This window comes from Chrysemys picta, chromosome 4, assembly GCF_011386835.1.
Source record: "Chrysemys picta bellii isolate R12L10 chromosome 4, ASM1138683v2, whole genome shotgun sequence".
NCBI lineage: Eukaryota > Metazoa > Chordata > Testudines > Emydidae > Chrysemys > Chrysemys picta.
Window position 1 is genome coordinate 55,303,971 of NC_088794.1, and position 23,714 is coordinate 55,327,684.

Sequence of the window (23,714 nt, forward strand, 5' to 3'; positions counted from 1 at the left end):
GCAGGTTCCTCTCCATCCATGCTATGAGGGCATTGTGTTTCCTAATTCCCAGGGCTTTCCACTCTGAGCCATACAGGGGATGGGGAAATAGGCGTTCTGTATTAAGGACCCTAATACATGGTTCAGTGCTGACTTGAAAGCAGGAGCGCTGCCAGCTTTTCTGCCGCCCTAGGCGGCAGAAGGTCCTGCCCCGAAATGCTGCCCCCACAGAGGCGGCGGAAGGTCCCGCCACCGAAATACCGCCGCGGTCGCCACCCCCCAAATTGTAGCGCCCTAGGTGACCGCCTAGGTCGCCTAATGGGTTGCGCCGGCCCTGCTTGAAAGCATCTGCCTGGAGACTGAAGATCCTAGAGCAGGTGCAGTTGAGCCTCCCTGGGCAGCTGAGCCTGGGTCAACCCCGCCCTGAGCCATGCGTCATTTACATCCGTGAAATGCACCCAAATCAGAACAGAAAGGTGTGTACCACTCTGGATACGTCTACACTACGGCAGCCTCACATACATTGCCAGAACACCGGACATTACTTCCGGAAGCAGCGTGGGCCGGCCCTCGCCGGCGTGACTTCTCATGCGCAGTGCGTGTGAGGTCACGCCCCGCAAGGGATGCCATTTTGAGGAGTGCACTGCCTCACCCCTGCTGGCGTGACCTCGCACGCACAGTGCGTGTGACGACATGCTGCTGGAGGGGGCACCATCTTTAAGGGCGCACTGCCCAGCCCCCAGCAGCATGACCTCACACGCATGGTGCTTTCCAGTTCGTGCCAGAGGAGAAAGAGCGGCGCACTATTGAAAATGGTGTCTCCTGTCTAACACTGGACAAAAGCACATCTGGTTTTGTCCCTGTACCAGATGTGGGAGAAACTACATCTCCAGCTCGAAGTGTAAACATACCCTGTCAATGACACACAAGGTGCAAAGCTGGTGAAAAGTCAGACCCCTGCAGCCTGAAAGCTGGAGCAGTTTGGGCATGTACCGTAAATATTGTAGGAATGGCCTCTTGGATGGGATATGAGTTCGGAAGTATCCTGTTTTCCCTGGAATTTGTGCAGATTTTGGTAGAACACTGGACTATTGGGTATAATGGGACATACACGGCAATCCGCACCAAAGAATTCCTGACCTGGTCCCCCTGGGCTGCCTTTTGTGCAGGACCCAACTCCAGTAGCTTGCTCTGAGCATTACGGCTGGCTTGGGCCCCACAGGCGAGATAGGTGGGGGAACACCTCGTTAGAGAAGCCAGCTGGGATTCAATTAGGCTGGGACTACGCACAGATATTGTACCAGTGTTGGGGTGGGAGGGGGGAGTGGCACTGTTAGCCTAGTGCTGGCTAGTGTAAATTTGATCATCCTGTACGGGAATCATCTACACTGGTGTCTGCTTTTATACCCAGATAACTTCATCCGCCCCAGGGAATCTGCCCAGCTTTCACTGTACAGGTATAATTAAAGGGATATAACTTCTATGTGTAGGCAAGATGCTTTTGAAAATGTTAGCCACTATGCCATCCTAATTTACCCTTACTGGGCGCTTTCTGCAAAACTGTCATTTTCTTGCTCGTCTTATGTTGCCTGCTCTCACTACAGTAGGACAGATTCACTTACCCATTTATTCTCCAGCCGACTTGGCCCATTTGCCTTCATAAATTCTCTCCCTCTCACCCCTGCCTTTTCCTCCTCCCCCCCTGGGCATAGTCATTTCCATACAGGTGTCCCGAAGGGTCATTCTCCTGCTTTAATTATCAGGCCTACGCAAATGCAGCTGTCACATTTGCATTTTGCTTTCCCTGGACCCGGTTTCTCCCCATCGCTTTGACAAGGCTGGAAGCACAGAACCGGTCATGTTTCTGCTGATTTTTTATTTTTTGCCGCCGTTTGTTGTTTATCCAACGTTTAGTGCTTTTCCAACAAGGATGCTAGTCAGATCCGACTCCACTCATTGAGCCGCTAAGAAAACACACAAACAGCGAGTTGACAAGCTGAAAGGGCACTGTGGACAGGAAAAGGAAGGACTGGTCAATTTCTGCAACGTGGATTTTTTTTCTCTTGTATTCCTTTTCGTCGCTGTCGCTAGGACATTTCCATCAAAACTGGCAATCAGTGACTTCTGGGGTCGTGAACACTGCTGCCAGCAGAGCTACCAGTAAACATCTGAGTGTCTTTATTAATATAACACGCTGTACTCCTGGCCCTGGACACACACCAGACTTGTATTGGTTTTGCTAGAATCGGTTTAAAAAACAATTTAGTTAAACCAGAGTAAACCCAGGGTGGGGACACAAAATCCTGGTTTCCAGTGGCCTTCAATTAGTTCAGCTTGTGTCTGTAAAGCCAATGCAGCATCAGTGGGCAGTGCAGGACTAGGAAGCAGGATGTTGCTTGGTGTAAGCAGGGCCGCCCGGGGGAGGAGGGGCAAGTGGGGCAATGTGCCCCTGGCCCCAGAAGGGCCCCCACGAGAATCTAGTATTCTATAATATTGCAACTTTTTTTTATGGAAGGGGCCCCCAAAATTGCTTTGCCCCCATGCCCCCTGAATCCTCTGGGCGGCCCTGGATGTAAGGGTTTACACTGCAGGTAAAAGTGTGATAGCAGCACGTGTACAGTTGGCGGCTTGTGTACAGAGGGCAGGCTGCTAGCAATTTGCTGTGTTCGCGATTCATATTTAGTAGCAACCACAGGGCATTCTTCTCCACTGGCCGCCCCTGCGTGTGTAGATGTGCTCGAGCCAGCTTTAATCTGGCTAGTTTGCACCAGGAGCAGGGAAGTTATGCCAATCTGGATTAGCCACTTGAGCACATGCCCAGAGATCCTGAAAACCAGCAGCATTGTTCCCCTATGTGTAGACAAGGCCCGAGAGCATTTCTCTCTGGGGATCTGTGCAGCAGAGATGGGGTTAAGGTAAGAGAAAGGTTTTTTTTAGGAAGTTTTTGGAAAGTGTAGGGGACAACTTCCTGGTGCAAGTGCTGGAGGAACCAACTAGGGGCAGAGCTCTTCTAGACCTGCTGCTCACAAACTGGGAAGAATTAGTAGGGGAAGCAAAAGTGGATGGGAACCTGGGAGGCAGTGACCATGAGATGGTCGAGTTCAGGATCCTGACACAAGGAAAAAAGGAGAGCAGCAGAATACGGACCCTGGACTTCAGAAAAGCAGACTTTGACTCCCTCAGGGAACTGATGGGCAGGATCCCCTGGGAGAATAACATGAGGGGGAAAGGAGTCCAGGAGAGCTGGCTGTATTTTAAAGAATCCTTATTGAGGTTGCAGGAAAAAAACATCCCAATGTGTAGAAAGAACAGTAAATATGGCAGGCGACCAGCTTGGCTTATCAGTGAAATCCTTGCTGATCTTAAACGCAAAAAAGAAGCTTACAAGAAGTGGAAGATTGGACAAATGACCAGGGAGGAGTATAAAAATATTGCTCAGGCATGCAGGAGTGAAATCAGGAAGGCCAAATCACACTTGGAGTTGCAGCTAGCAAGAGATGTTAAGAGTAACAAGAAGGGTTTCTTCAGATATGTTAGCAACAAGAAGAAAGTCAAGGAAAGTGTGGGCCCCTTACTGAATGAAGGAGGCAACCTAGTGACAGAGGATGTGGAAAAAGCAAATGTACTCAATGCTTTTTTTGCCTCTGTCTTCACAAACAAGGTCAGCTCCCAGACTGCTGCACTTGGCAGCACAGTATGGGGAGAAGGTGACCAGCTCTCTGTGGAGAAAGAAGTGGTTCTGGACTATTTAGAAAAACTGGACGAGCACAAGTCCATCGGGCTGGATGCGCTGCATCCGAGGGTGCTAAAGGAGTTGGCGGATGTGATTGCAGAGCCATTAGCCATTGTCTTTGAAAACTCATGGCAATCGGGGGAGGTCCCGGATGACTGGGAAAAGGCTAATGTAGTGCCCATCTTTAAAAAAGGGAAGAAGGAGGATCCGGGGAACTACAGGCCAGTCAGCCGCACTTCAATCCCTGGAAAAATCATGGAGCAGGTCCTCAAGGAATCAATTCTGAAGCACTTAGAGGAGAGGAAAGTGATCAGGAACAGTCAGCATGGATTCACCATGGGCAAGTCATGCCTGACTAACCTAATTGCCTTCTATGAGGAGATAACTGGGTTTGTGGATGAGGGGAAAGCAGTGGATGTGTTATTCCTTGACTTTAGCAAAGCTTTTGATACGGTCTCCCACAGTATTCTTGCCGCCAAGTTAAAGAAGTATGGGCTGGATGAATGGACTACAAGGTGGATAGAAAGCTGGCTAGATCGTCGGGCTCAACGGGTAGTGATCAATGGCTCCATGTCTAGTTGGCAGCCGGTTTCAAGCTGAGTGCCCCAAGGGTCGGTCCTGGGGCTGGTTTTGTTCAATATCTTCTTTAATGATCTGGAGGCTGGCGTGGACTGCACTCTCAGCAAGTTTGCAGATGACACTAAACTGGGAGAAGTGGTAGATATGCTGGAGGGTAGGGATAGGATACAGAGGGACCTAGACAAATTAGAGGATTGGGCCAAAAGAAACCTGATGAGGTTCAACAAGGACAAGTGCAGAGTCCTGCACTTAGGACGGAAGAATCCCATGCACGGCTACAGACTAGGGACCGAATGGCTAGGAAGCAGTTCTGCAGAAAAGGGCCTAGGGGTTACAGTGGATGAGAAGCTGGATATGAGTTGACAGTGTGCCCTTGTTGCCAAGAAGGCTAACGGCATTTTGGACTGTATAAGTAGGGGCATTACCAGCAGATCGAGGGACATGATCATTCCCCTCTATTCAACATTGGTGAGGCCTCATCTGGAGTACTGTGTCCAGTTTTGGGCCCCACACTACAAGAAGGATGTGGAAAAATTGGAAAGAGTCCAGCAGATGACAACAAAAATGATTAGGGGGCTGGAGCACATGACTTATGAGGAGAGGCTGAGGGAACTGGGATTATTTAGTCTACAGAAGAGAAGAATGAGGGGGGATTTGATAGCTGCTTTCAACTACCTGAAAGGGAGTTCTAAAGAGGATGGATCTAGACTGTTCTCAGTGGTACCTGATGACAGAGCAAGGAATAATGGTCTCAAGTTGCAGTGGGGGAGGTTTAGGTTGGATATTAGGAAAAACGTTTTCACTAGGAGGGTGGTGAAGCACTGGAATGGGTTACCTAAGGAGGTGGTGGAATCGCCATCCTTAGAGGTTTTTAAGGCCCGGCTTGACAAAGCCCTGGCTGGGATGATTTAGTTGGGAATTGGTCCTGCTTTGAGCAGGGGGTTGGACTAGATGACCTCCTGAGGTCCCTTCCAACCCTGATATTCTATGATTCTATGAAAGTGGGTGAGCCCTTTTCCCCCTCGACTGCTCTAGCTTATATAAGGTAGCAAGATGGGCCCTGGACAGCCCACGAATCAAGGAGCTGCAAAGGGACTGAAAGCCACCTCTGCTGCAGCCCCCTGAGCTGCTCGGATACTGGCCGGGGTCAGGGCCTGTGGTTTCAGGTTGCTTTTGCTAATGCTCAAACGCCTGAATAAAGAGCTGAAAGGAAAGCTTTTGTGTTTAAGATTAAATAGCCAGGAGCCTCTCCATATCCAACAGAGTGGGGACGCTCAGGCTGACCTTCCTGGCACTGCTAGAGCCTTATCTCTACTAGTAAGTTGCACTGAGTTAACTCTACTGGTATAGCTAAAGCAGTACCACCGCCCACATCCACACCCTAGTGTGGGCTCACTTACAACAGTATAAAGAAGCTTTATGCTGGTACAGCAGTTCTGCATGGGAAGGGCATATGTGTACCAGGATAAGGCACTGGTGTAACTGCATCCACAATGGAGCTGGTCCTGGTATGACAAGACTGGTAAATAAAATTACACCCTGACCGACAGAGTTCTTCCCGCTGAACTTTGAAGTGCAGGCCAGGCCTAAGATTTAAAAAAAGGCAGGAGAAGAAACATTGTATGTGCATGTGCAGAGCCCTTTCCTGTCCTCGTCATCCACTGTGATGAAACAAACAAGGACACTGACCCAAGAAACGACACCTCTCATTGTATCTGTGGATGTTTCTGCTTCACCGTGGTGCTGACCTGACTGCTTGGGAGCTATCCACTTAGTTGTGTTACTCCCACTGCCAGTCGCGTCCCTGAGCCCTGCTCACCACCCTGGCGCCTCACTTACATTGTCCAGGTTCACCCTGAGAGGAAGGACCTGAGCCATTTCTGGGAGTTTCCATTCCACAGGTGAGACAGGAGGATTTAGAATCAAAAGCTGCAGAGGGGCCCAGCAGGATGAGTGTGGATGGACATCCCATGCCTACGGACAGGAGGAGGCCACCCACCAGAGCAACAGGTGCTGTCTCCATACCATCCCCTGACCTGAAGCTTGACAGAGATTCAGGATACTGGCAGTTAGCACTGCACACTGTTTGCTAGATTTTCTATAAGCTTGCTTAGAAGAGGGAGTGTAGACCCGGGTAATTTGCAAAGTCTAAGGTGAAGCTTCCGCATGCTGTAGCGTAGGTGGTAGATTCCACTCATGGGAGATGTTGACGGTTCTTTAGAAGCAGGGTCCCAGCTGTTCTCTGTTCTCCATACCACCCAGACACGCCTGGGGTCAGCGTCACAGCTGGTGGCCCGGGTTGCCATCAGTACATCCAGGACTCATTGCGTGACTGGGATGAATGCTTCAGAGGAGGGTGCTGTGCACCTGGTCTTGCTCTCGGTGTCCCATGCAGCTGTCCCCGATGTAACAGATCTTCTCTACAAAGTGAGAAGACAGCAGGAGGTGCTGGACTCTGTGGCTGAGTTTATGCAGAGTTCTGTGGGTTGTGTTTTTGCAGACTGTCTGGTGGAGAAGTTGGAACTCTTCCCACCTTCTTGGCAATGGTGTCAGTTCGGAGACATTCTTTGTGTCTGAGACTCTCTGTACCAGACTGTCTTGTCCATCAGTCAAGCTCGAGTTCTCTTCTTTCCCATGTTTTCTGCCATAGGTCTGTAAGGGTGACTCCCGGGTTAGAGCCCTTTCTGTGTCTTATCCGCAGGGGCTGGTAGTCTGGTACAGTCCCACCTAGTGAGGTAGCCTCTGGAGCTCAAGCTGTAGCAGCTCGTGCTTTTAGCTCTGGAGGTCCCCGGCTGCTAGCCCTGATGAGGGCTCTCATGTAGGGGGTTTCAGCCAGGGTCTGAACGGTTGCTGCTCTCAGACATTTGAAATGAGCATCCTTGGCCCAGAACCCTCTGGAGGTGTGTGCTGTGTACTCCTCTGTGCCTAATCCAGAGGGTGCGAGTCTGTTACAGCTCTAAGATAGAGAGCTGACTCATCAACTGTGGAGATCCCTGAATCAATCCCTGGGGCTAGCCAAGATGGCAGCCGTCACATGAGCTCTCTGGGGCAGGAGCTGTGGTTTCTGGAGTTACAGAGTTTAAGGCCAGAAGGAACCAGCAGATCATCCAGCCTGCCCTCTCATGTATCACAGGATCAGGGCCGGCTCCAGGCACCAGACGAGAAAGCACGTGCCCGGGGCGGCACATTGTAAGGGGCGGCATTCCGGCCAATCTTGGGGCGGCCAGCCCAGCCCTGAAGGGGCACGTACCCCGACCCGGGGGGGCAGGAACTAGTGATCCCCGCCGCTCACCATGCCACCGGGCTCCCCACGACGCACCACTCCCCGCCACCTGCACCGGCCTCTGCCTCCCGCACCGCTCTGAGCCCGGCCCAGCTGCCGCCTTTAAAGGAGCGGCTGAGCCAGCACCTCTTGCAGCCCCTGGGGGCTCTGCCTGCTCGGCCGGGAGAGGCACCCCAAGGCCGGAGGGGAGAGCCACTCTTGCCCGGCTGCAAGCAGGCTGCAGCGCCTGACTGCCCATGGGCGGAGGGAGTGGGCGGGTGCTGCCCTTCACCCCCTTGCGAGCCGCCGAGCCGCCTTGACCGCCCTCCACATGCTCCCTGCGGCTGCCGTTTTTTTTTGTTTTTTTGTTTTTTTTTGCTTCAGCAGCCTTTTTTTTTTTTGCCTGGGGCGGCAAAAAAGGTAGAACCGGCCCTGCACAGGACACCAACCCCACCCAGCACCCACATACTAAACCACACAACTGAAATGAGACCAAAGTCTTACAGCCCACAGGAGACTAGACTATTGTGGGCCACAGGCAGAGAAAAGGAGGGTCTGATGTGCACCAGTGCCCAAGGCCCCCACAACGGCAAAGAAATGATTACGTGAGAGAGACCCATATAATCCTGGCAAGTGACCCGCCCCACATGCTGCAGATAGGATTGCCAGGCATCCGTTTTTTTACTAGAAGTCCAGTCAGCGGCGCAGTGGGGCTAAGGCAGGCTCCCTGCCCGGCTCTGCACAACTCCCGGAAGCGGACGGCATGTCCCTGCAGTGCAGAGGTGATCAGGGAAGCTCCACGCACTGCCCAAGAGCCGGCTCCGCAGCTCCCATTGGCCGAGAACTATGGACAATGGAAGCTGCGGGGGCAGCGCCAGCGGGCACAGGCAGCACGCATTGCACAGAGCTGCCTGGCTGTCCCTGTGCCTAGGAGCCAGACATGCTGGCCGCTTCCCGGAGCTGCGTGGAGCCAGGGCAGGCAGGGAACCTGTCTTAGCCCCATTGCACTGCCGACTGGGAACCACCTGAGGTAAGCGCTACCCAGCCAGACCCCACACCCCGCACCCCCTCCCACACCCCACACCCATCTGAGCCCCCACCCGCACCCACACCCCCTCCCGCACCCCAACCACCTACCCCAGCCCTGAGCCCTCTCCTGCACCCCCAACCCCTCATCCCTGCCCCCCCAGAGCCTGCACCCCCACCCATACACCAACCCCCTGCCCCAGCCCTGAGCCTGCTCCCGCACCCCTCGGCTCCAGCCCGGAACCCCCTCCTGTACCCCAAACCCCTTATCCCAGGCCCCACCCCAGAGCTTGAACCCCCAGCCAGATCCCTCACCCCCTCCTACACCCCAAACCCCCCATCCCCAGCCCCACCGCAGAGCTTGAACCCCCAACTGGAGCCCTCACTCCCTCCTGCACCCCAACCCCCTGCCCCAACCCAGTGAAGGAGGGATGGAGTGAATGGTGGCGGGGCCTCAGGGAGGGGGCAGGGCAAAGGTGCTTGGTTTTGTGTGATTGAAAGTTGGCAACCCTAGCTGTGGAGGAAGGCAAAAAAAACCCAGAGCCCCGGCCACTCTGACCTGGGGGGAAATTCCTTGCCAACCCCACATCTGGCGATCAGTTAGACCCGGGGCATGTGAGCAAGAAACAGCCAGCCAAGCACCTGAGAGAGCGACCGCTCAGTGCCACCACAGAGCCCTGGCGCTCCTCGTCCTATGTCCCATCTCCAGCTGGGGCCATCCCGGATGCTTCAGAGAAAGGAGATTTAAAAAACCAAAAACAGAACGCATTGCAGGGGGACATCCCTTTCTGACCCCTGTGAGTGGCTGGTTGAAACCTTGAAGCGTGAGCTTTTAGGAACATAAGACATAGCCCTGGGCCCGGGGCTCACTTCCAGTGTATGTGGACTGCACCCAGTAACCCTTTTGGGGGCTGCCACCATAGAAGTAAAAGAACAGTGATAAATTAACAAGTTTACGTTATGACTCCCTCTGGTGATAAGTGATTATCTCTAGTCAGTGAGCAAGCAGCTGGGAATAAGTATCCAACTTCAGCCTCATAAATGTTTATCTTTTTTACAAAGTGTCCTTTAAACGCTTCCTGGAGAAACATCTGAGGTTTCACAATTCTTCATAGCGCTCATCCTCCATGTCTCTGTGCAGCGGCCTCCAGGAGTCTGCAAGATCTGAAGCACAGATAGGCAAGGGAAAAAGGAACAGAAACCTAAACCGCCAGAGATCAAAGCCTTTTTGTCAGGGGAGGTTCCGTGAGATCAGCAGCCATTCTGGCTTTTATTTCTGCGTAATCATAACTCAGATAAGCCGCATTTCAGTTGTACTTTCCCGTTCCCACTCACTTTGTCCAGCTTCATGTGATTAGCTGAGCCCTGTTTTCTTTAGAGAACTTTTCACTGATTTATTTCCGTGGGGATCTTACTGGACTAAGATGTACCATTGTAAGAATTACTTTATTTGAGTCCAGCGCCTCTGCTAGGGCTACTTGGAAAATTATAGCTATTTTCTACAAACAAAAAATCCAAAGAAACCAAAAATGTTTGTTTCATGTGAAAATTTTCTCTGAAATTTTTCATTTTTTGTCAAAACAAAATGGAAACATTTCATTTTGATTTGAATCTAAATTAATAATTTGGGGGGGGGGCAGTTTTGAGGGTATTTCCCCCCATCACTCCCTCCCCCTCCTTTTTCCACTGGAAAAGGATGGGAAGGGCCCAAAACCTGAAAATATTTTGTTTCAAATGAAACCCAAATAAAACTGAAAAATTCTAAACGACCTGGACATTTTGTGTAAAAACGTTTGTACTGCTCGAAAAACATTTTTTGTAAGAAATAAAACCCTTTCGGATGAAGAAACATGTCTTCCAGCTCCATTCGTGGTTTGCCCTGGAGAATGGAATCATTATAGATAATACATGAGTACAAATTTCTCTAATGTCAACAGGGCCACGCTCAGCCATCGACTCCGACTCGCAATAAGAGGCGGCTGCTGGAAATGGAATCAGGCTAAGCTTTAAAGCAGACGTTGTTTTGAAAAAATACTGTAATTGTAACTTGAGTGTTGTGCTGTTCCGTGTGAAGCTCCCCTATCATGGTGATAGGTGGAGCTGAGAACCAAGAGAGAAGAAAAACCCATTAGCACAATGATGAGATACTGAAGGGGATGTAATAAAAGTGTAAATTCATAGAGTTGAAGGCCAGAAGGGACCATTACATCAGCTAGTCTTGCTTCCAGCATAACACGGGCCATTAAATTTCACCCAGTTATCTCTGTATTGAGCCCAATAACGTGTGTTTGGCTAAAGTCTCTCTTCCAGAAAGGCTCCAGTCTGGGTCTGAAGACATCAAGAGATGGAGAATCTGCCACTTCCCTGGGGAGTTTGTTCCAAGGATCAGTCATCCTCACAGTTAAACATTTGTCCCTGATTTCTAATTTGAATCAGTCTGGTTTTAACTCCCAGCCGTCTCTCCTTATTCTGCCGTTCTCCACTTCTAACCATGAGGCATAACAATAACAAATGTATTTGCTATTAATATGATTTTTCAAGCACCTGAACAAGTGCCGGGTACCACATAAAGCCACAGTCCTGCCCTGAGGACGACTAATTTCAGGATGACATAAATGAAGATAAAAACAGTCCTGGAGATGGATGGAGGACAAAGGAGGATGAAGGTCCATTCACACCCCGATGGTCCCTCACTTCTCATGGGCTCCGGGGCTGGAGTTGAGTGTTGGGTGGGATTTCAATGAGGTGAGGGAGTGGCATGGAGATGGAAGAAGCATGAGGAAGAAGACAAAAGGGGTACCCGGGGGGCATTGGCAGAGCAGAGAGGGCTTGAGGGGATGACATAAAAGGGGATGACATCTATCTATCTGTCAGAGTTTTATGCTGTTGCCCATCACAATAGGACCTGGGCACCTTCCATGTAAAATAGTCAAGTCCCTAGTGGACTTTCTGGAATCTCTGACGCTTCTCTGTTTTCAGGGACAATCCTTGGGGTAGGATGTTTGGTTCTGATTTGGTTAGGTGTTATTAATTCCACTATTTAACTTTGTTTGTTTATCTGGATAAGTCAGGGGTTCGGTAGATGGCACTACCTGGGTGGGGTGTATCGTTCTTATGGTGGAAATAAACTTTACCGACCCCAGCCTAAGGCATTAGTGTCTCCCAAGTGAGCTCACACTAGTGCTGTTCTAAGTCTTGTCCTACCCTTCTCCCAGTGTCGCTGACTCCTCCTGCCTCTTCTTGCATGCTCTTTGGGAGGCGTGTGCACCATTATCCATGGTACAATGTGTCATTCTCAGGCACAAAGCAATAATGGTAACAAAGGGGAGGGAAGCGCGCACACACACCTACGCACAGGCACGCGCATGCCTATGCATGTGCGCACATAGACACAGAAACACGCAAACGCACACACGCACATTCTGATCCCATCTCTGACATAGGCCACTGCCGACTTTTTTGTATTCCCACCCACAGGCTGTGGGGAGGAGCTGTCTGAGGGTCCCTGAGCCTGAGGTCTGTTCTCCCCCAGTGCAATTTAGGGAGGGGAGTGCTCTATGGCTTGTGAAACCCGTACAGTACCGGGAACTGAATTGTGGGCACATGCAGAGACAGGGGAGCAGGCAGGATGGTGGGTGATGTGCAGATGCGTGGCCGTTACAAATGCCCAAGATGGATCAGACGGGTTGTGTGGAGGGCTGATGGGGGCTTTAGGGCAGGATGTATGTGGGTGGGGGGTTTTGGAGGTAGGATTGTGGGAGGGTTGGGCGGAGGGGTGGTTACACTCTGTGTGTGTGATCAGGGGAGATGGTGTGCAAGGGACCTGTGTGAGTCGGGAGGAGGTGCAGGCAGGAGAAGGTGTATGGTGGGGTGTCTCCCTGGGGCATAGGTAGTGGGTGTGGCGGGATCTTTGTGTTGGTGGGGATGGAGAGGCTGGGCGTGATCTAGGTGTGTCAACAGGTAGGGAGGGTGCTGAGGGTGTCGCCAATGGGATGTGGGATGCGGAGGGGGTGGGTTTAGCAAGCTGGGCATGACGTGGCTGGGCCATGTGGGGAAGTGGGGGTGTGGGCACTGGGACGGTGTAGTGGAGTACAGGGGGGACCATGGGGCTAGGTGTTATTTGTGTTAGCATAGCCCGTAGGAACCCCCTGTCATGGCCCAGCCCCCGTTGTGCCAGGCGCTGTACAAACACGGAACAAAATAACAGCCCCCGCGCCAAGGAGCTTCCAATCTAAGGAGAAGACAAGACCCCAAGTGGATACAGACAGACAGGGGAGCACAAGGAATGGGGTTTGGTGGCATGGGGGTGAGAGGGGGGGGCGTCTGTGCGTGCTGCTAGGGTGCATGCTGTGTGAACCGTTACACAGGGGAGCCTAGGGGGATAGAGGCCCATCACTTCTGGGCAGCACTAGCTTACACACACCCCGGAGCTTTGCAAGGTGATTATCATTTCCTGCTGTCTAAAGTGCTCTGGTGCAGGGTGGGGAAGGCATCCAGCAAAGGCAGGTTCCCTGCAGCTCCCCCCCCCCCCCCACCCAACACCCTCCCTCCTCTGGGATACCATGCCAGCCAGATGGCCACTGGTTAGTGGAAAGCAGGAGCGACACAGCCAGAGCTCCCTTCCATAGACACACTCTCCGCTGGGGTTCAAATACACAAGCTGTAAATATCTAAGCTCTCAACAGGAGATGGCAGAGATGCTATCTGAGCAGCTGCCTGGCTGCTGTCCCGGGTCCGAGCCCAGAAAGGGCTCCTCACCAGGGGCCTCTGGGCACTGGAGACGCATTCATCAGACCGAGACAGCACCAATTCCTGCTGTAAAATACAGTATGCGGAGGCGGTCAATGCATCACGCCCTCTGCCCACCCCACCCCCCTGCTCGCCGCACTGGCCCGGCTCCCCAACTACCTCCAGCCCCGCCCCCCAAGCCCCACAGCAGATTAAAGGAGCCCCAATCTCTGAGCTATCCCCCTCGCCAGAGATTCAGCCCCTCCTCACCATTCCCTCCCCGCAAAGTGACGCTGGTCTGAGGGGCCTGCACCAGGGACTGGTACGGAGCCCACTCTGCTCCCACTCAAATCAACAGGAGCCTGCGCACTCCACTCCCAGAAAATCCACTGTCTAGCGCTGAGAAATGGGAGCTGCAGCTCGTTGGATCGGGGGTTCCCAGTGGCTCGCTCCTAGCCCGGCGAGGGCCGGAGAGAATAGGCTGCATGTGGGCATGGCTGTAGGTAGGTGCTTGTGAGAGGGGTTGAAACCGGTCAGTTATAATTCCCCTTTCCCCTGAGCTTGGCACCACCGGACTCAGGGTGGTGAGGGCACTGGCCTTCCCAGGCAGAGGGATACAAGAAATAGTCCCAATGGCAGTATTTAGACATCTGTAAAATATGTGGCATATACAGGGCATGTCCTACCCCGCTCCCCCTGAGGGGCTCCCCATCCCAGCCCCCTGCCTGGCTCCCTGAAGGAGCTCTCTATCCCAGCTTCACTGCCCCTCCAGTCCACAGCCCTTCCAGGGGCTCCCATCCCCTGGAGTTCTCTCTAGCCCTGGAGGCTCCTGCCCCCCCATCGCTCTGAGTGAGGAATATCCCCCTTTTCCCTGCTCTGTCCAAATTCACAGGACCACTCCGAGTAGAGAGCGATGCTGCCCAAGCTCCCCTGTGCTTGCCACCAGCCAGCCCTTCCTTGTCCCCTCTGCTCCCGGGGCCCCTGTCTCGCTGTTCAAGCCACATGGCGCCTTTCTCCTGAGTCACCCGCTGCTTCCCAGAGGCTGCTCCCTTCCTGGAGTATAAATCACCGACTCAGAACACGGGCTCAGCTCACAAAGGGAACAGCGAGCAATTCTCAGGCCCGCCGTCCTTCCCGTGGGAGCCAGCCTGCCCCTCTGGTTGATGGGAATCATTTCCCAGACAAGAGGTGCTTAGCAGGGGAAACAAATGGGGATTGACTGCAGCAAACCCTTCTCCAATGGTAGATACACCAGAGCGCGCTTATGGTTACTGAATAATTTATGCTCAGTGCTCTAATGAGATTAGCAGCCTTTCCTTCCGCACCTTCCATCCTCACGCTGCTCTGGTGGGCCATGACACACTCCATTAGGCTCACTCCACCCTCTGACATCCTGCGTATTAGGACAGCAAAAGCCCAGAGAGCTGACGTTCAAGGTGACCTGCAATGGGGAAAGATTGGGTTTGAGCCCTTACTTGGCTTTGTCGTGTATAACCCCCCCTGAAGTGACGGGGTGGTACAATTCCTTTCGGTTTGGTTTTTGCATCCGAGCTACTGGGCTTGTCTCCCCAGTTTTTCTTTGGAGACTCTATGGAGACCTGGCAGGATTATGATACCACCAGCACCACAGAAGTGAAACCTGAGCAATGGGTGAGGGAGGGAGGTTTAGTCAGACTGAGCTACGTTCTAGTTTGTTGGTGTTCACACCTATGCAATTGAAATGCCCAACAAACAGTAGGTAGAAAGGCATTCTTGGTTAAAGTTTCAACACCTCCATCCCTTCAGTTAAGCACTGTTAAAACTTTTGCTCCTCGCCTCCACACCCTCCTGGGAGATCTTCTGCAAAAGCAGGGAAGGCAAGGCCTGCTGTTCTGATGCTAAAACTTTTGTTAGGGGGGTGAAATAAAACCTTCCAGGCTTTATTGATTAGTCATGATGATACTTTGAAAAGGGGAACAACCCCAGAATGTTTTCCTGTGGCAGGTGGGTGCGTTGGAGAGCTGAACAAACAGAGGTGCTGGGAGCTGCGCCGTGCAGAGCACCACCTAAGCCTAGACAATGCTCTGTCTCTCCTGCCCCTCAGCCCAGGCCTACAAGAAGAGGCAGGCGTGGTCCTGGGGAACTGACACATTAGGAAATGAAAAAGCCCTTGTCCAGAAGCTTCTCTTACTGGCAGCAGGGGGCGGATTGATTTCTCCTCCAGCCACCAGCTGGTACGGAAGGAAGTTTTTTGATGATTGCTGCCTCGGTGTCAGGACTCTTTTCTGTGGGGCTTCCCAGGTCACTCCACACCAGCTGAACACAGCCGTACAGAGCTGGAGAGCTCCCTTGGGCAGAGCCCCAGAAAGCCATAACGTCATTCTGCTGGGACACCCTGACTTTGCCATGTCAGCGTCACCCGATATTTATGCCACACGGTGATGCAAAATAACAGGCTGTTGTACTGTAGTTACAGTCCTGGCCCTTTAAAATCCCTCCTGACCTACAGCAAGGGGATAACTTTGTCACAGGATCTCAGGGCCCTGCCCTGCCCCTTGTGTGTCATTTACACCTGTGCAAAGTGAGTGTGAAATGCTCCCACTGGTGGGAGTGGAGTGTTCTGCTTCCAGCCACTGCTAACTTGGCTGGGCTGCAAACAGGTAACCTAGAAGTGAATGGCCCATAGCAATTAGAATCATAGAATATCAGGGTTGGAAGGGACCTCAGGAGGTCATCTAGTCCAACCCCCCTGCTCAAAGCAGGACCAATCCCCAGACAGATTTTTGCCCCAGATCCCTAAATGGCCCCCTCAAGGATTGAACTCACAAGCCTGGGTTTAGCAGGCCAATGCTCAAACCCCTGAGCTATCCCTCTGATCCCTACCCTCTTTGGGCTTAAAACTGCCTTTGGCCTCTGAGGTCAATGTAAAACTGCTGGAAGACCAGATTCAGTCCCCATCCCTCTCTCTGCCCCCACGAAGTCTCACCCCCAGCGCAGGAGCTTTCTCCTCTGCAGACTCTGACCAGCCTGCAAGTGCCTCTCTGCCTCTCCATTTCATCTCAGCTCCTCTCCCGGTGCACTCTCACCACCCTCCTCAGGTATTCACTGTATGGGTGGATGCTGAGGCCAGATTTTCCAAAGCGTTCAGTATCCCGCATGCACCCATCATGGGCTCTTCTGCAGATTGGGCCACTTGTTTGGGTGACTCTGTGGGAGCTGATCTCTCAAAATCCCCTTTTGCTGTAGTATGGGGCTAAGAAGTGACCCACGCTGCGATTCCACCTATATCTAACGCTGCGTGGTGTTTTCTGTCTCCTCCACAGGTACAAGAGCGTAGTGACCCCCAGACGAGCAGCTGCGGCCATCGCTTGCTGCTGGATCATTTCCCTGCTCGTGGGACTGACCCCCATGTTTGGCTGGAACAACCTGAACAAGATGAGGAGGACTCAGGAGGCGAACGCCAGCCACACGGCGTTCGTCATCGGGTGCAAGTTCGAGAATGTCATCAGCATGGAGTACATGGTCTATTTCAACTTCTTTGTCTGGGTGCTGCCTCCCTTGCTGCTGATGCTCATCATCTACCTGGAGGTCTTCAACCTGATCCGCAAGCAGCTCGACAAGAAGGTCTCCTCCAACTCATCGGATCCTCAGAAATATTATGGGAAGGAGCTGAAGATCGCCAAGTCCTTGGCATTGGTCCTCTTCCTGTTTGCACTGAGCTGGCTCCCGCTGCACACGCTTAACTGCATCACCTTGTTTTGCCCGTCCTGCCAGACTCCCAGCATCCTGACGTACATTGCTATTTTCCTGACTCACGGCAACTCGGCCATGAACCCCATCGTCTATGCCTTCCGGATCCAAAAATTCAGGACCACGTTCCTGCAAATCTGGCACCAGTACATCTGCTGTGAAACCGACAAGAACACTAACAACTTGGACAACACCGAGCTAGGCAACTGGCAGCTAGAGAGGGTCATCCCAGATGTGCCGTACCTTGATTTACAAAAGTCCCTTTAATGTCCAAAGAGCAAACTTGTCTTCACCCCCTCCACACGCACACAATTGTAAATGACTAGTATGGGGAGGGGGCAGCAGTGACCCAGGAGACCTGAGATGGTCAGACCAAGCAGATGTTTACCTGAGCTAGCATAGGGCATTATTTATTCACAGCCATTGTACTGTTCTGATATTGTAGCCTGCACTGTTCTTTTTTTTTTAGGGCGAAGTGTATCTAGGTATTCAAGGGGAATTGTACAGACAAGGATGTGATTTATCTTTAACTCAAATAAAAAAGGAAGACAGCAGCTCTGCAGCATTATGGACGGATTCTCACTCCCAGGGTCTCACTGCGGTGCTCATTCTTAGAACTGGGACAGCCAGAGACTGCTCAAAACTAAAAGGATTATGAGACGAGAGAGGGGCACAGAGTGGGACAAGGGGGAAGTGGCTTCAAGTTGTAAATATCTCCATGTCCCTCTCTCCTACATCTCCCATAAGGATTCCTGTGATGCAGCCCCTCCCATCATCAAGGGGGAGAGAGTGGTGCATCATGGGAGATGTAGTCCCACCAAGGAGTCCAGTCTGTAATAGAGAATGGGAGCATAAGGCATCCAAACTATTACTCCCATGAGGCACCGTGGCATCATATTGAACAGAAACATTTCAAAATTTGACCAAATTATTTTGCTGAAAAGTTAATTTTCTGAGGGGAAAAAACCCTTATTTTCCAACCAGATTTAGGTAGACAACACGGGGGCTAAGTTGCCCAAGTCTAGCAGGTCAGGCATCCGGTATGAAGCCAGAGAGTCGTATTTTTGGAAAGGTTTGTCCCTGTCCAGTACCGGATGTGGCTCTGCCCCCGGCAGAATAACCTCATATGCACAGTGCATGCAAGGTCACAATGGTTCATGTCAGGTCATGGCGGCAGGGTATGCCTGGTATTCTGGGGATGTGTCAGAGGCCACCCTGTCCTGCCTGCACTAGTGGAGTTGGGACACCTTGGGACAGATGTGGAGCCTAGCCCAGACCTTAACCGTGCTTCATAACCAGGCTAAGACAGGGCCTGACGAGACACAGGACTACTTTTAGCTGCAGCTTCTCTCGCTTGTGCCTTGGTCTGCGTGCTGAGCTGGAGGCCTTCCCGAGGTAAGCGAGGTTGGCTTCCTCAGGTTCGTAAGCCTGACTTGGTTGCTCTGGAAGCTCTGGAGCCAGATGGCGCCTGTATGTAGATGCCGCAATGGTGTCAATACACAGACAGCCTTAGCCAGTGCTGGCAGGTGAAGGACATAGCAGGCCATGATCTGTAGTCTGGCAGATATTCAGGCTGCCCTTTAGTGGCGCTGGCCAAAGCAGAAGCCATCTGCCCCCAGACTCCATTGTGGTAGGAGCTTGTATCATGGGGGCTGCAGCCTCTTCACGTGCTTTGAATGGTGAGTCACTGATCTGAGCTCTGAGCTCCCCATGAAAGTCTTACACCCGAGGGAGAGCATGCGCCCTGGAGCTGCAACATCCCCAGCCCCAGGCAGGCTTTTCGCCAACATGTAGCTACCCACCACAGCGTGGGCACAGCCTGCTTTTCACTGTGACGGGCAGCTACATGTACGCTGCAGCCAGTGGTGTGTAATGTAGACGTGGCCATTGTTGCTTGCGCCCAGCTTACTAGATGGTCCAGATTGTGCCGTATCAGTGACCTGTCCTTTATCACTTTATCTTGTGCAAACTTTATCACTCATTCTTTGAAGTTTTCTTCCAGATGTTAAATGGCGTAGGGTCAAGAACCGATTCCTGTGGGACCCCCACTGGAAATAGACCCGCTCAGTGATGATTCCCTGCTCACAATTACATTTTGAGAGCTAGCTGTGAGTCAGTTTTTAATCCATTTAATATGTGCTATGTTGATTTTGTATTATTCTAGTTCCTTAATTGAAATTGCATTCAGTACCAAGTCAAATGCCTTACAGAAGTCTAACTATATTACATTAACACTATTACCTTTATCAGCAAACTTGTAATCTTATCCAAAAAAAAGATATGCAATTACTTTGACAGGCTCTGTTTTCCATAAGCCCGTGGTGATTGGTACTAATTATATTCCCCTCCTTTAGTTCTTTATTAATTGACTCCTGTATCAGCCGCCCCATTATCTTGCCCGGGATCGATGTCAGACTGACAGGCCTATAATTACCCAGGTTGTCCCATTTATACTTTTTCAATATTGGCACAGCACTAGCTTTCTTCCACTCCTCCGGAACTTCCCCAGAGTTCCAAGACAAGCTGAAAAAAATCAACATTAACAGTACAGCAAAGTCTTCAAACGAGTCTTAAAATTCTTGGCTGCATGTTATCCAGACCTGCTGATTTTAAAATGTCTAACTTTAGTAACTGCTGTTTAACATCCTCCTGAGTTACTGTTGGGAGGGAAAGTATTTCATTATCATTATATGATATGACTACTTCAATCTGTCTTTTTCCCCCAAATACAAAACAGAAATACTTCTGCCTTTTCTGCATTATTATTAATAATTCTACCATTTTAATTTAGTAATGGACCAGTGCCATGGTTAGGATTCCTTTTGTTCTTTATATATTTCAAAAACTCCTTATTGTCCTTAACTCCATTGGCCATAGATTTCTCCTTGCATCTTTTTGCTTCCCTTATCAATTTTATACAGTTCCTTCTTTCTAATTTATATTCATTGCTATCAATTTCCCCTTTCTTCCATTTGTTTGTATACATAATATATAATATTTTATAGCTGCTTTCACTTCCCCTCTAAGGAAGTTTGGTTTTTCAATCAATGTAGCCTTCTTTCTCCATTGTGAGATTATGGCTTTTGGGGCATTTAGTAAAGACCAGCTCCCAATTATCATTCACATTTTTCTGTTTAAATTCTTTCTCCCAGCCGTTTTGGCTCATAGTTGTTTTCATCTTGGCTGACACACCAGGGACCTCCAGAGCTAAAAGCATGCTCTGCTCCACCTTGAGTTAAAGGGTCAAGCTTGTCTAACAAACTCACATCCTCTGTGGATCCAGCACAGAATGGTACCTCTAAAACACACGAACCAATGGGTTACATAAGATTTCCCTAGGCTTGTATTTGCTCTCCTATCCCATTTGAGCTGTAAGAGAACCCTCCAAGCAGTTATGGGCTTTGCCTGGCCTAATGGTAGCTGCATTCTCCACTGGCATAGATGCCAGGAGTTATCATTTCCACAAGCACAGTATTTGACAGAAACTTCCAATATCGTGCTATCTCCCGGTGCTCTCACTTGCTTTAAAATCTCCAGTGACCAACAACCTGGAGAACGTTCAACGTCCATGCAGCCTCTATAACCAAGTAAACAAATACACAGACCTAAAAAAGTCTTTGTTAATTAACCTTAACTCTGCCCCCATAATCCTGCACACTGTCTGCCTAATTGGTGTGGGAGGGTTCGCTGGCATCAACCACTGCAGCTTTAGAAATATTTGAAATGGCTGACTTTCAATGATAACGTTACACAAACTACAAACATGCTCTCCTTCAGGATAAGTGGGTAAATTGAGAATTAGGGTTAGACTTGAGGTTGGTTTTAGAATCTCTTCATTTTCACGTCTCTTTGTTTGTAAAACACCATGCTAATAATGTTGTTTCAACTCAAGCACTCTTTATTCACTTCTATAACTCTGTCTTCCAAGGCTTTAATTTAGCAAAAATGTGGCACGAATGAGTGCACATGACCTGCACTGGGTGACGTGTTCCCATCAGGCAGCCTCTAGGATGTTTGTAGTTTATTGCTGATGTCGTTGTAGATCATGGGGTCTCGTTCCCACTTTGAATTATATTCAGCCAAGCGGCCAGGTTCCTGTAATCAACGTGTTTAGCTAGGACTTGCAAAGGTGCCCAGAGGCCCTGGGGCTGGGAGGCTCATAAATGAAAGGCCACTCTGATGATTGTTCTCAGCAGAGTTCTGCAAAATTTTTCCACTCTGTGACCTCTGGAGAGAACTCTGTATTTGAGGAGGCAGGTCAGTGCCCTCACCCATGGCCTCACATTGCAGCGAACTCACTTAGTACCGGTTACCCTTCAGAGTCATAGATTCCAAGGCCATAAGGCACCACTCTGATCGTCAAGTCTGACCTCCTACGTAACATAGGCCTGAGAACTTCCCCATAATCATTCCTAGAGCAGATCTTTTAGAAAAACATTCAGTCTTGATTTAAAAATAGTCAGTGATGGAGAATCCACCTCAACCCTTGGTAAATTGTTCCAATGGTTAATTACCCTCCCTGTTAACAATTTAAACCTTGTTTCTACTCTGAACTTGTCTGGCTTCAACTTCCACCCATTGGGTCATGTTAGACCTTTGTCTACTAGTCTGAAGAGCCCATTATTAAATATCTGTTCTCCATGTAGGTGCTTATAGATGGTGATAGAGTGACCAGATGTCCCGATTTTATGGGGACAGTCCCGATTTTGGGGTCTTTTTCTTATATAGGCTCCTATTACCCCCCACCCCCGTCCCAGTTTTTCACATTTGCTGTCTGGTCACCCTAGACGGTGATCAAGTCACCCGTTAACCGTCTCTTTTTTAAGCTGAATAGATTGAGCTCCTGGAGTCTATCACTCTGAGGCATGATTTCTAATCCTTTAATCATTCTCCTGGCTTGTCTCTGACCCCTCTCCAATTGATCAACATCCATCTCGAATTGTGGACACCAGAACCAGACATAGGATTCCAGCAGCGGTGGCACCTATTTGAGAGTCCCCCTTCATTACTATCAACTTCTCCTTTCTTCCATTTGTACATATAATTTTTTATAACTGTCTTCACTTCCCCTCTAAACCGGGTCATTTTTTTAAACTAGTATGACCTTCTTCCTTGATTGTGGGATTGTGGCTTTTGGGCATCTAGTAACGTGGTCTTAAACAATTTCCAATTATCCTTCATATTTTTCTTATTACATTTTCCCCCAGATGATTTGGTTCATAAATATTTTCAACTTTCTGCAACTGGCCCTTTAAAATCACTAAATATATATTACTGGTTTGGACGTTATTCTATTTGCACATAAATACGAGCATGTCATGATCACTTGTACCTAAGCCAGCACTGATTTTTAGTTCTGTGATCAATTCCTCTTTACTTGTCAAGAGAAGGTCTAATATAACCCCCTTCCTCCTCCACCCCCCTCCCCCCGGATTGAATGCTACACTGTGAGTTAGAAATTTGTCATCTATAATTTTTAGAAATTCTGAGGCTGTTTGAACACGGGCAGCATGTGACCTCCAGCAGATGTCACTCAAATTGAAGTCCCCCATGATCAGGCAGTCTTTTTTCCCTACACACTACAGATAGGTGCTTAAGGAGCCAGTTATCCTGCTCCCTAGTGTGATGTGATGGTCATGTGCCGACACCAACTAATATCCCATCTTGTGCTTTAGGACGTTGATCCATAAGCATTCAGGATAATCTTTTTCTGAGCTATCTGTGACTCAGAAACAGATAATGCCATTTTTGGCATACAGTGCCACTTTTGCCTGCTCAATCCTTCCTAAATAGGTTATAATAATTGATTTTAAGATACCAGTCATAGGTTTCAATAATAGCAACTAGATCAAAGTTATGCTCCTAAAATGTGGTATTCATCTTTAAAGCACAATGAGGAAGCTGGGTGATCCAGTGGATACAGCAGTGAAATGGGACTCGGGAGTCCTTGATTCTATCCCCGGCTCTGCTACTGGGTGACCTTGGACGCATCACCGCCCTTCTCTGTGCTTCAGTTTTCCCATCTGTAAAATGGAGATAATGATACTGACCTCTTTGGTAAAGTGCTTAGAGATGTAATGATGAAAGGTCCTGTAAAAAAACTAGGGATCATAATGTTCAAAATTCATGAATCAGCCCCTCCCTCCCAAAAACCATCAGACTGGTTCAAAAAAAATCATGGTATATTAAACACAGTAATGACCGGGGGGTTCTTCTTTTGCCTTCTGGTGTTGGAACCTTTCGGGATCACATTTTCCAGCTTTTCTGCCTCCTAGGTAAAAGGGGTTAGAAATGTTTTACAACTGAAATATGAGCCTCCCATGTAATCCCTGACTCCAGGAGCTGGGGCTTTAACGTCAGGAGACTTGTGCTAAAATAAGTGTGAGAACCAGCAACGCTACCATGACGGGGAAGGTTCCACACGGGACGCAGGATACACGGTCACCCAGCTCCTGAACACTTGGGGATGGTGAGGGGGCTTTGGTGATAGGTGTGATGATGACCACACACAGCACCATACACTCAATGCCATACACCTCTTTCTTGTGCGAGTGGCAATCCATGGACACAGCTGTGCCATGGGGAATACTGATCTGTATCAAAAGTAGGGTAAGGGCCTTGGTGTAATTACTGGGGTGATTTTAGAACTGTGGGGAGGGGTGGGCTGGTTTTACTGTT

General features: G+C 50.1%; 1 protein-coding gene across 4 annotated transcripts in view; it reads left to right on the top strand.

Moving 5' to 3' along the window:
* The window catches only part of LOC101939990 (adenosine receptor A1), a 76,436-nt gene extending 57,113 nt beyond the window's left edge, over positions 1-19,323 (top strand). For all 4 annotated transcript variants that reach the window (XM_005309933.4, XM_005309934.5, XM_065592322.1 and 1 more), the window contains one exon: positions 16,610-19,323. In XM_005309933.4, the coding sequence (XP_005309990.1) occupies positions 16,610-17,303 (694 nt within the window). In that variant the 3' untranslated portion in view covers positions 17,304-19,323. The remainder of the gene's footprint in view (positions 1-16,609) is intronic.
* Positions 19,324-23,714: the final 4,391 nt, after the last annotated feature.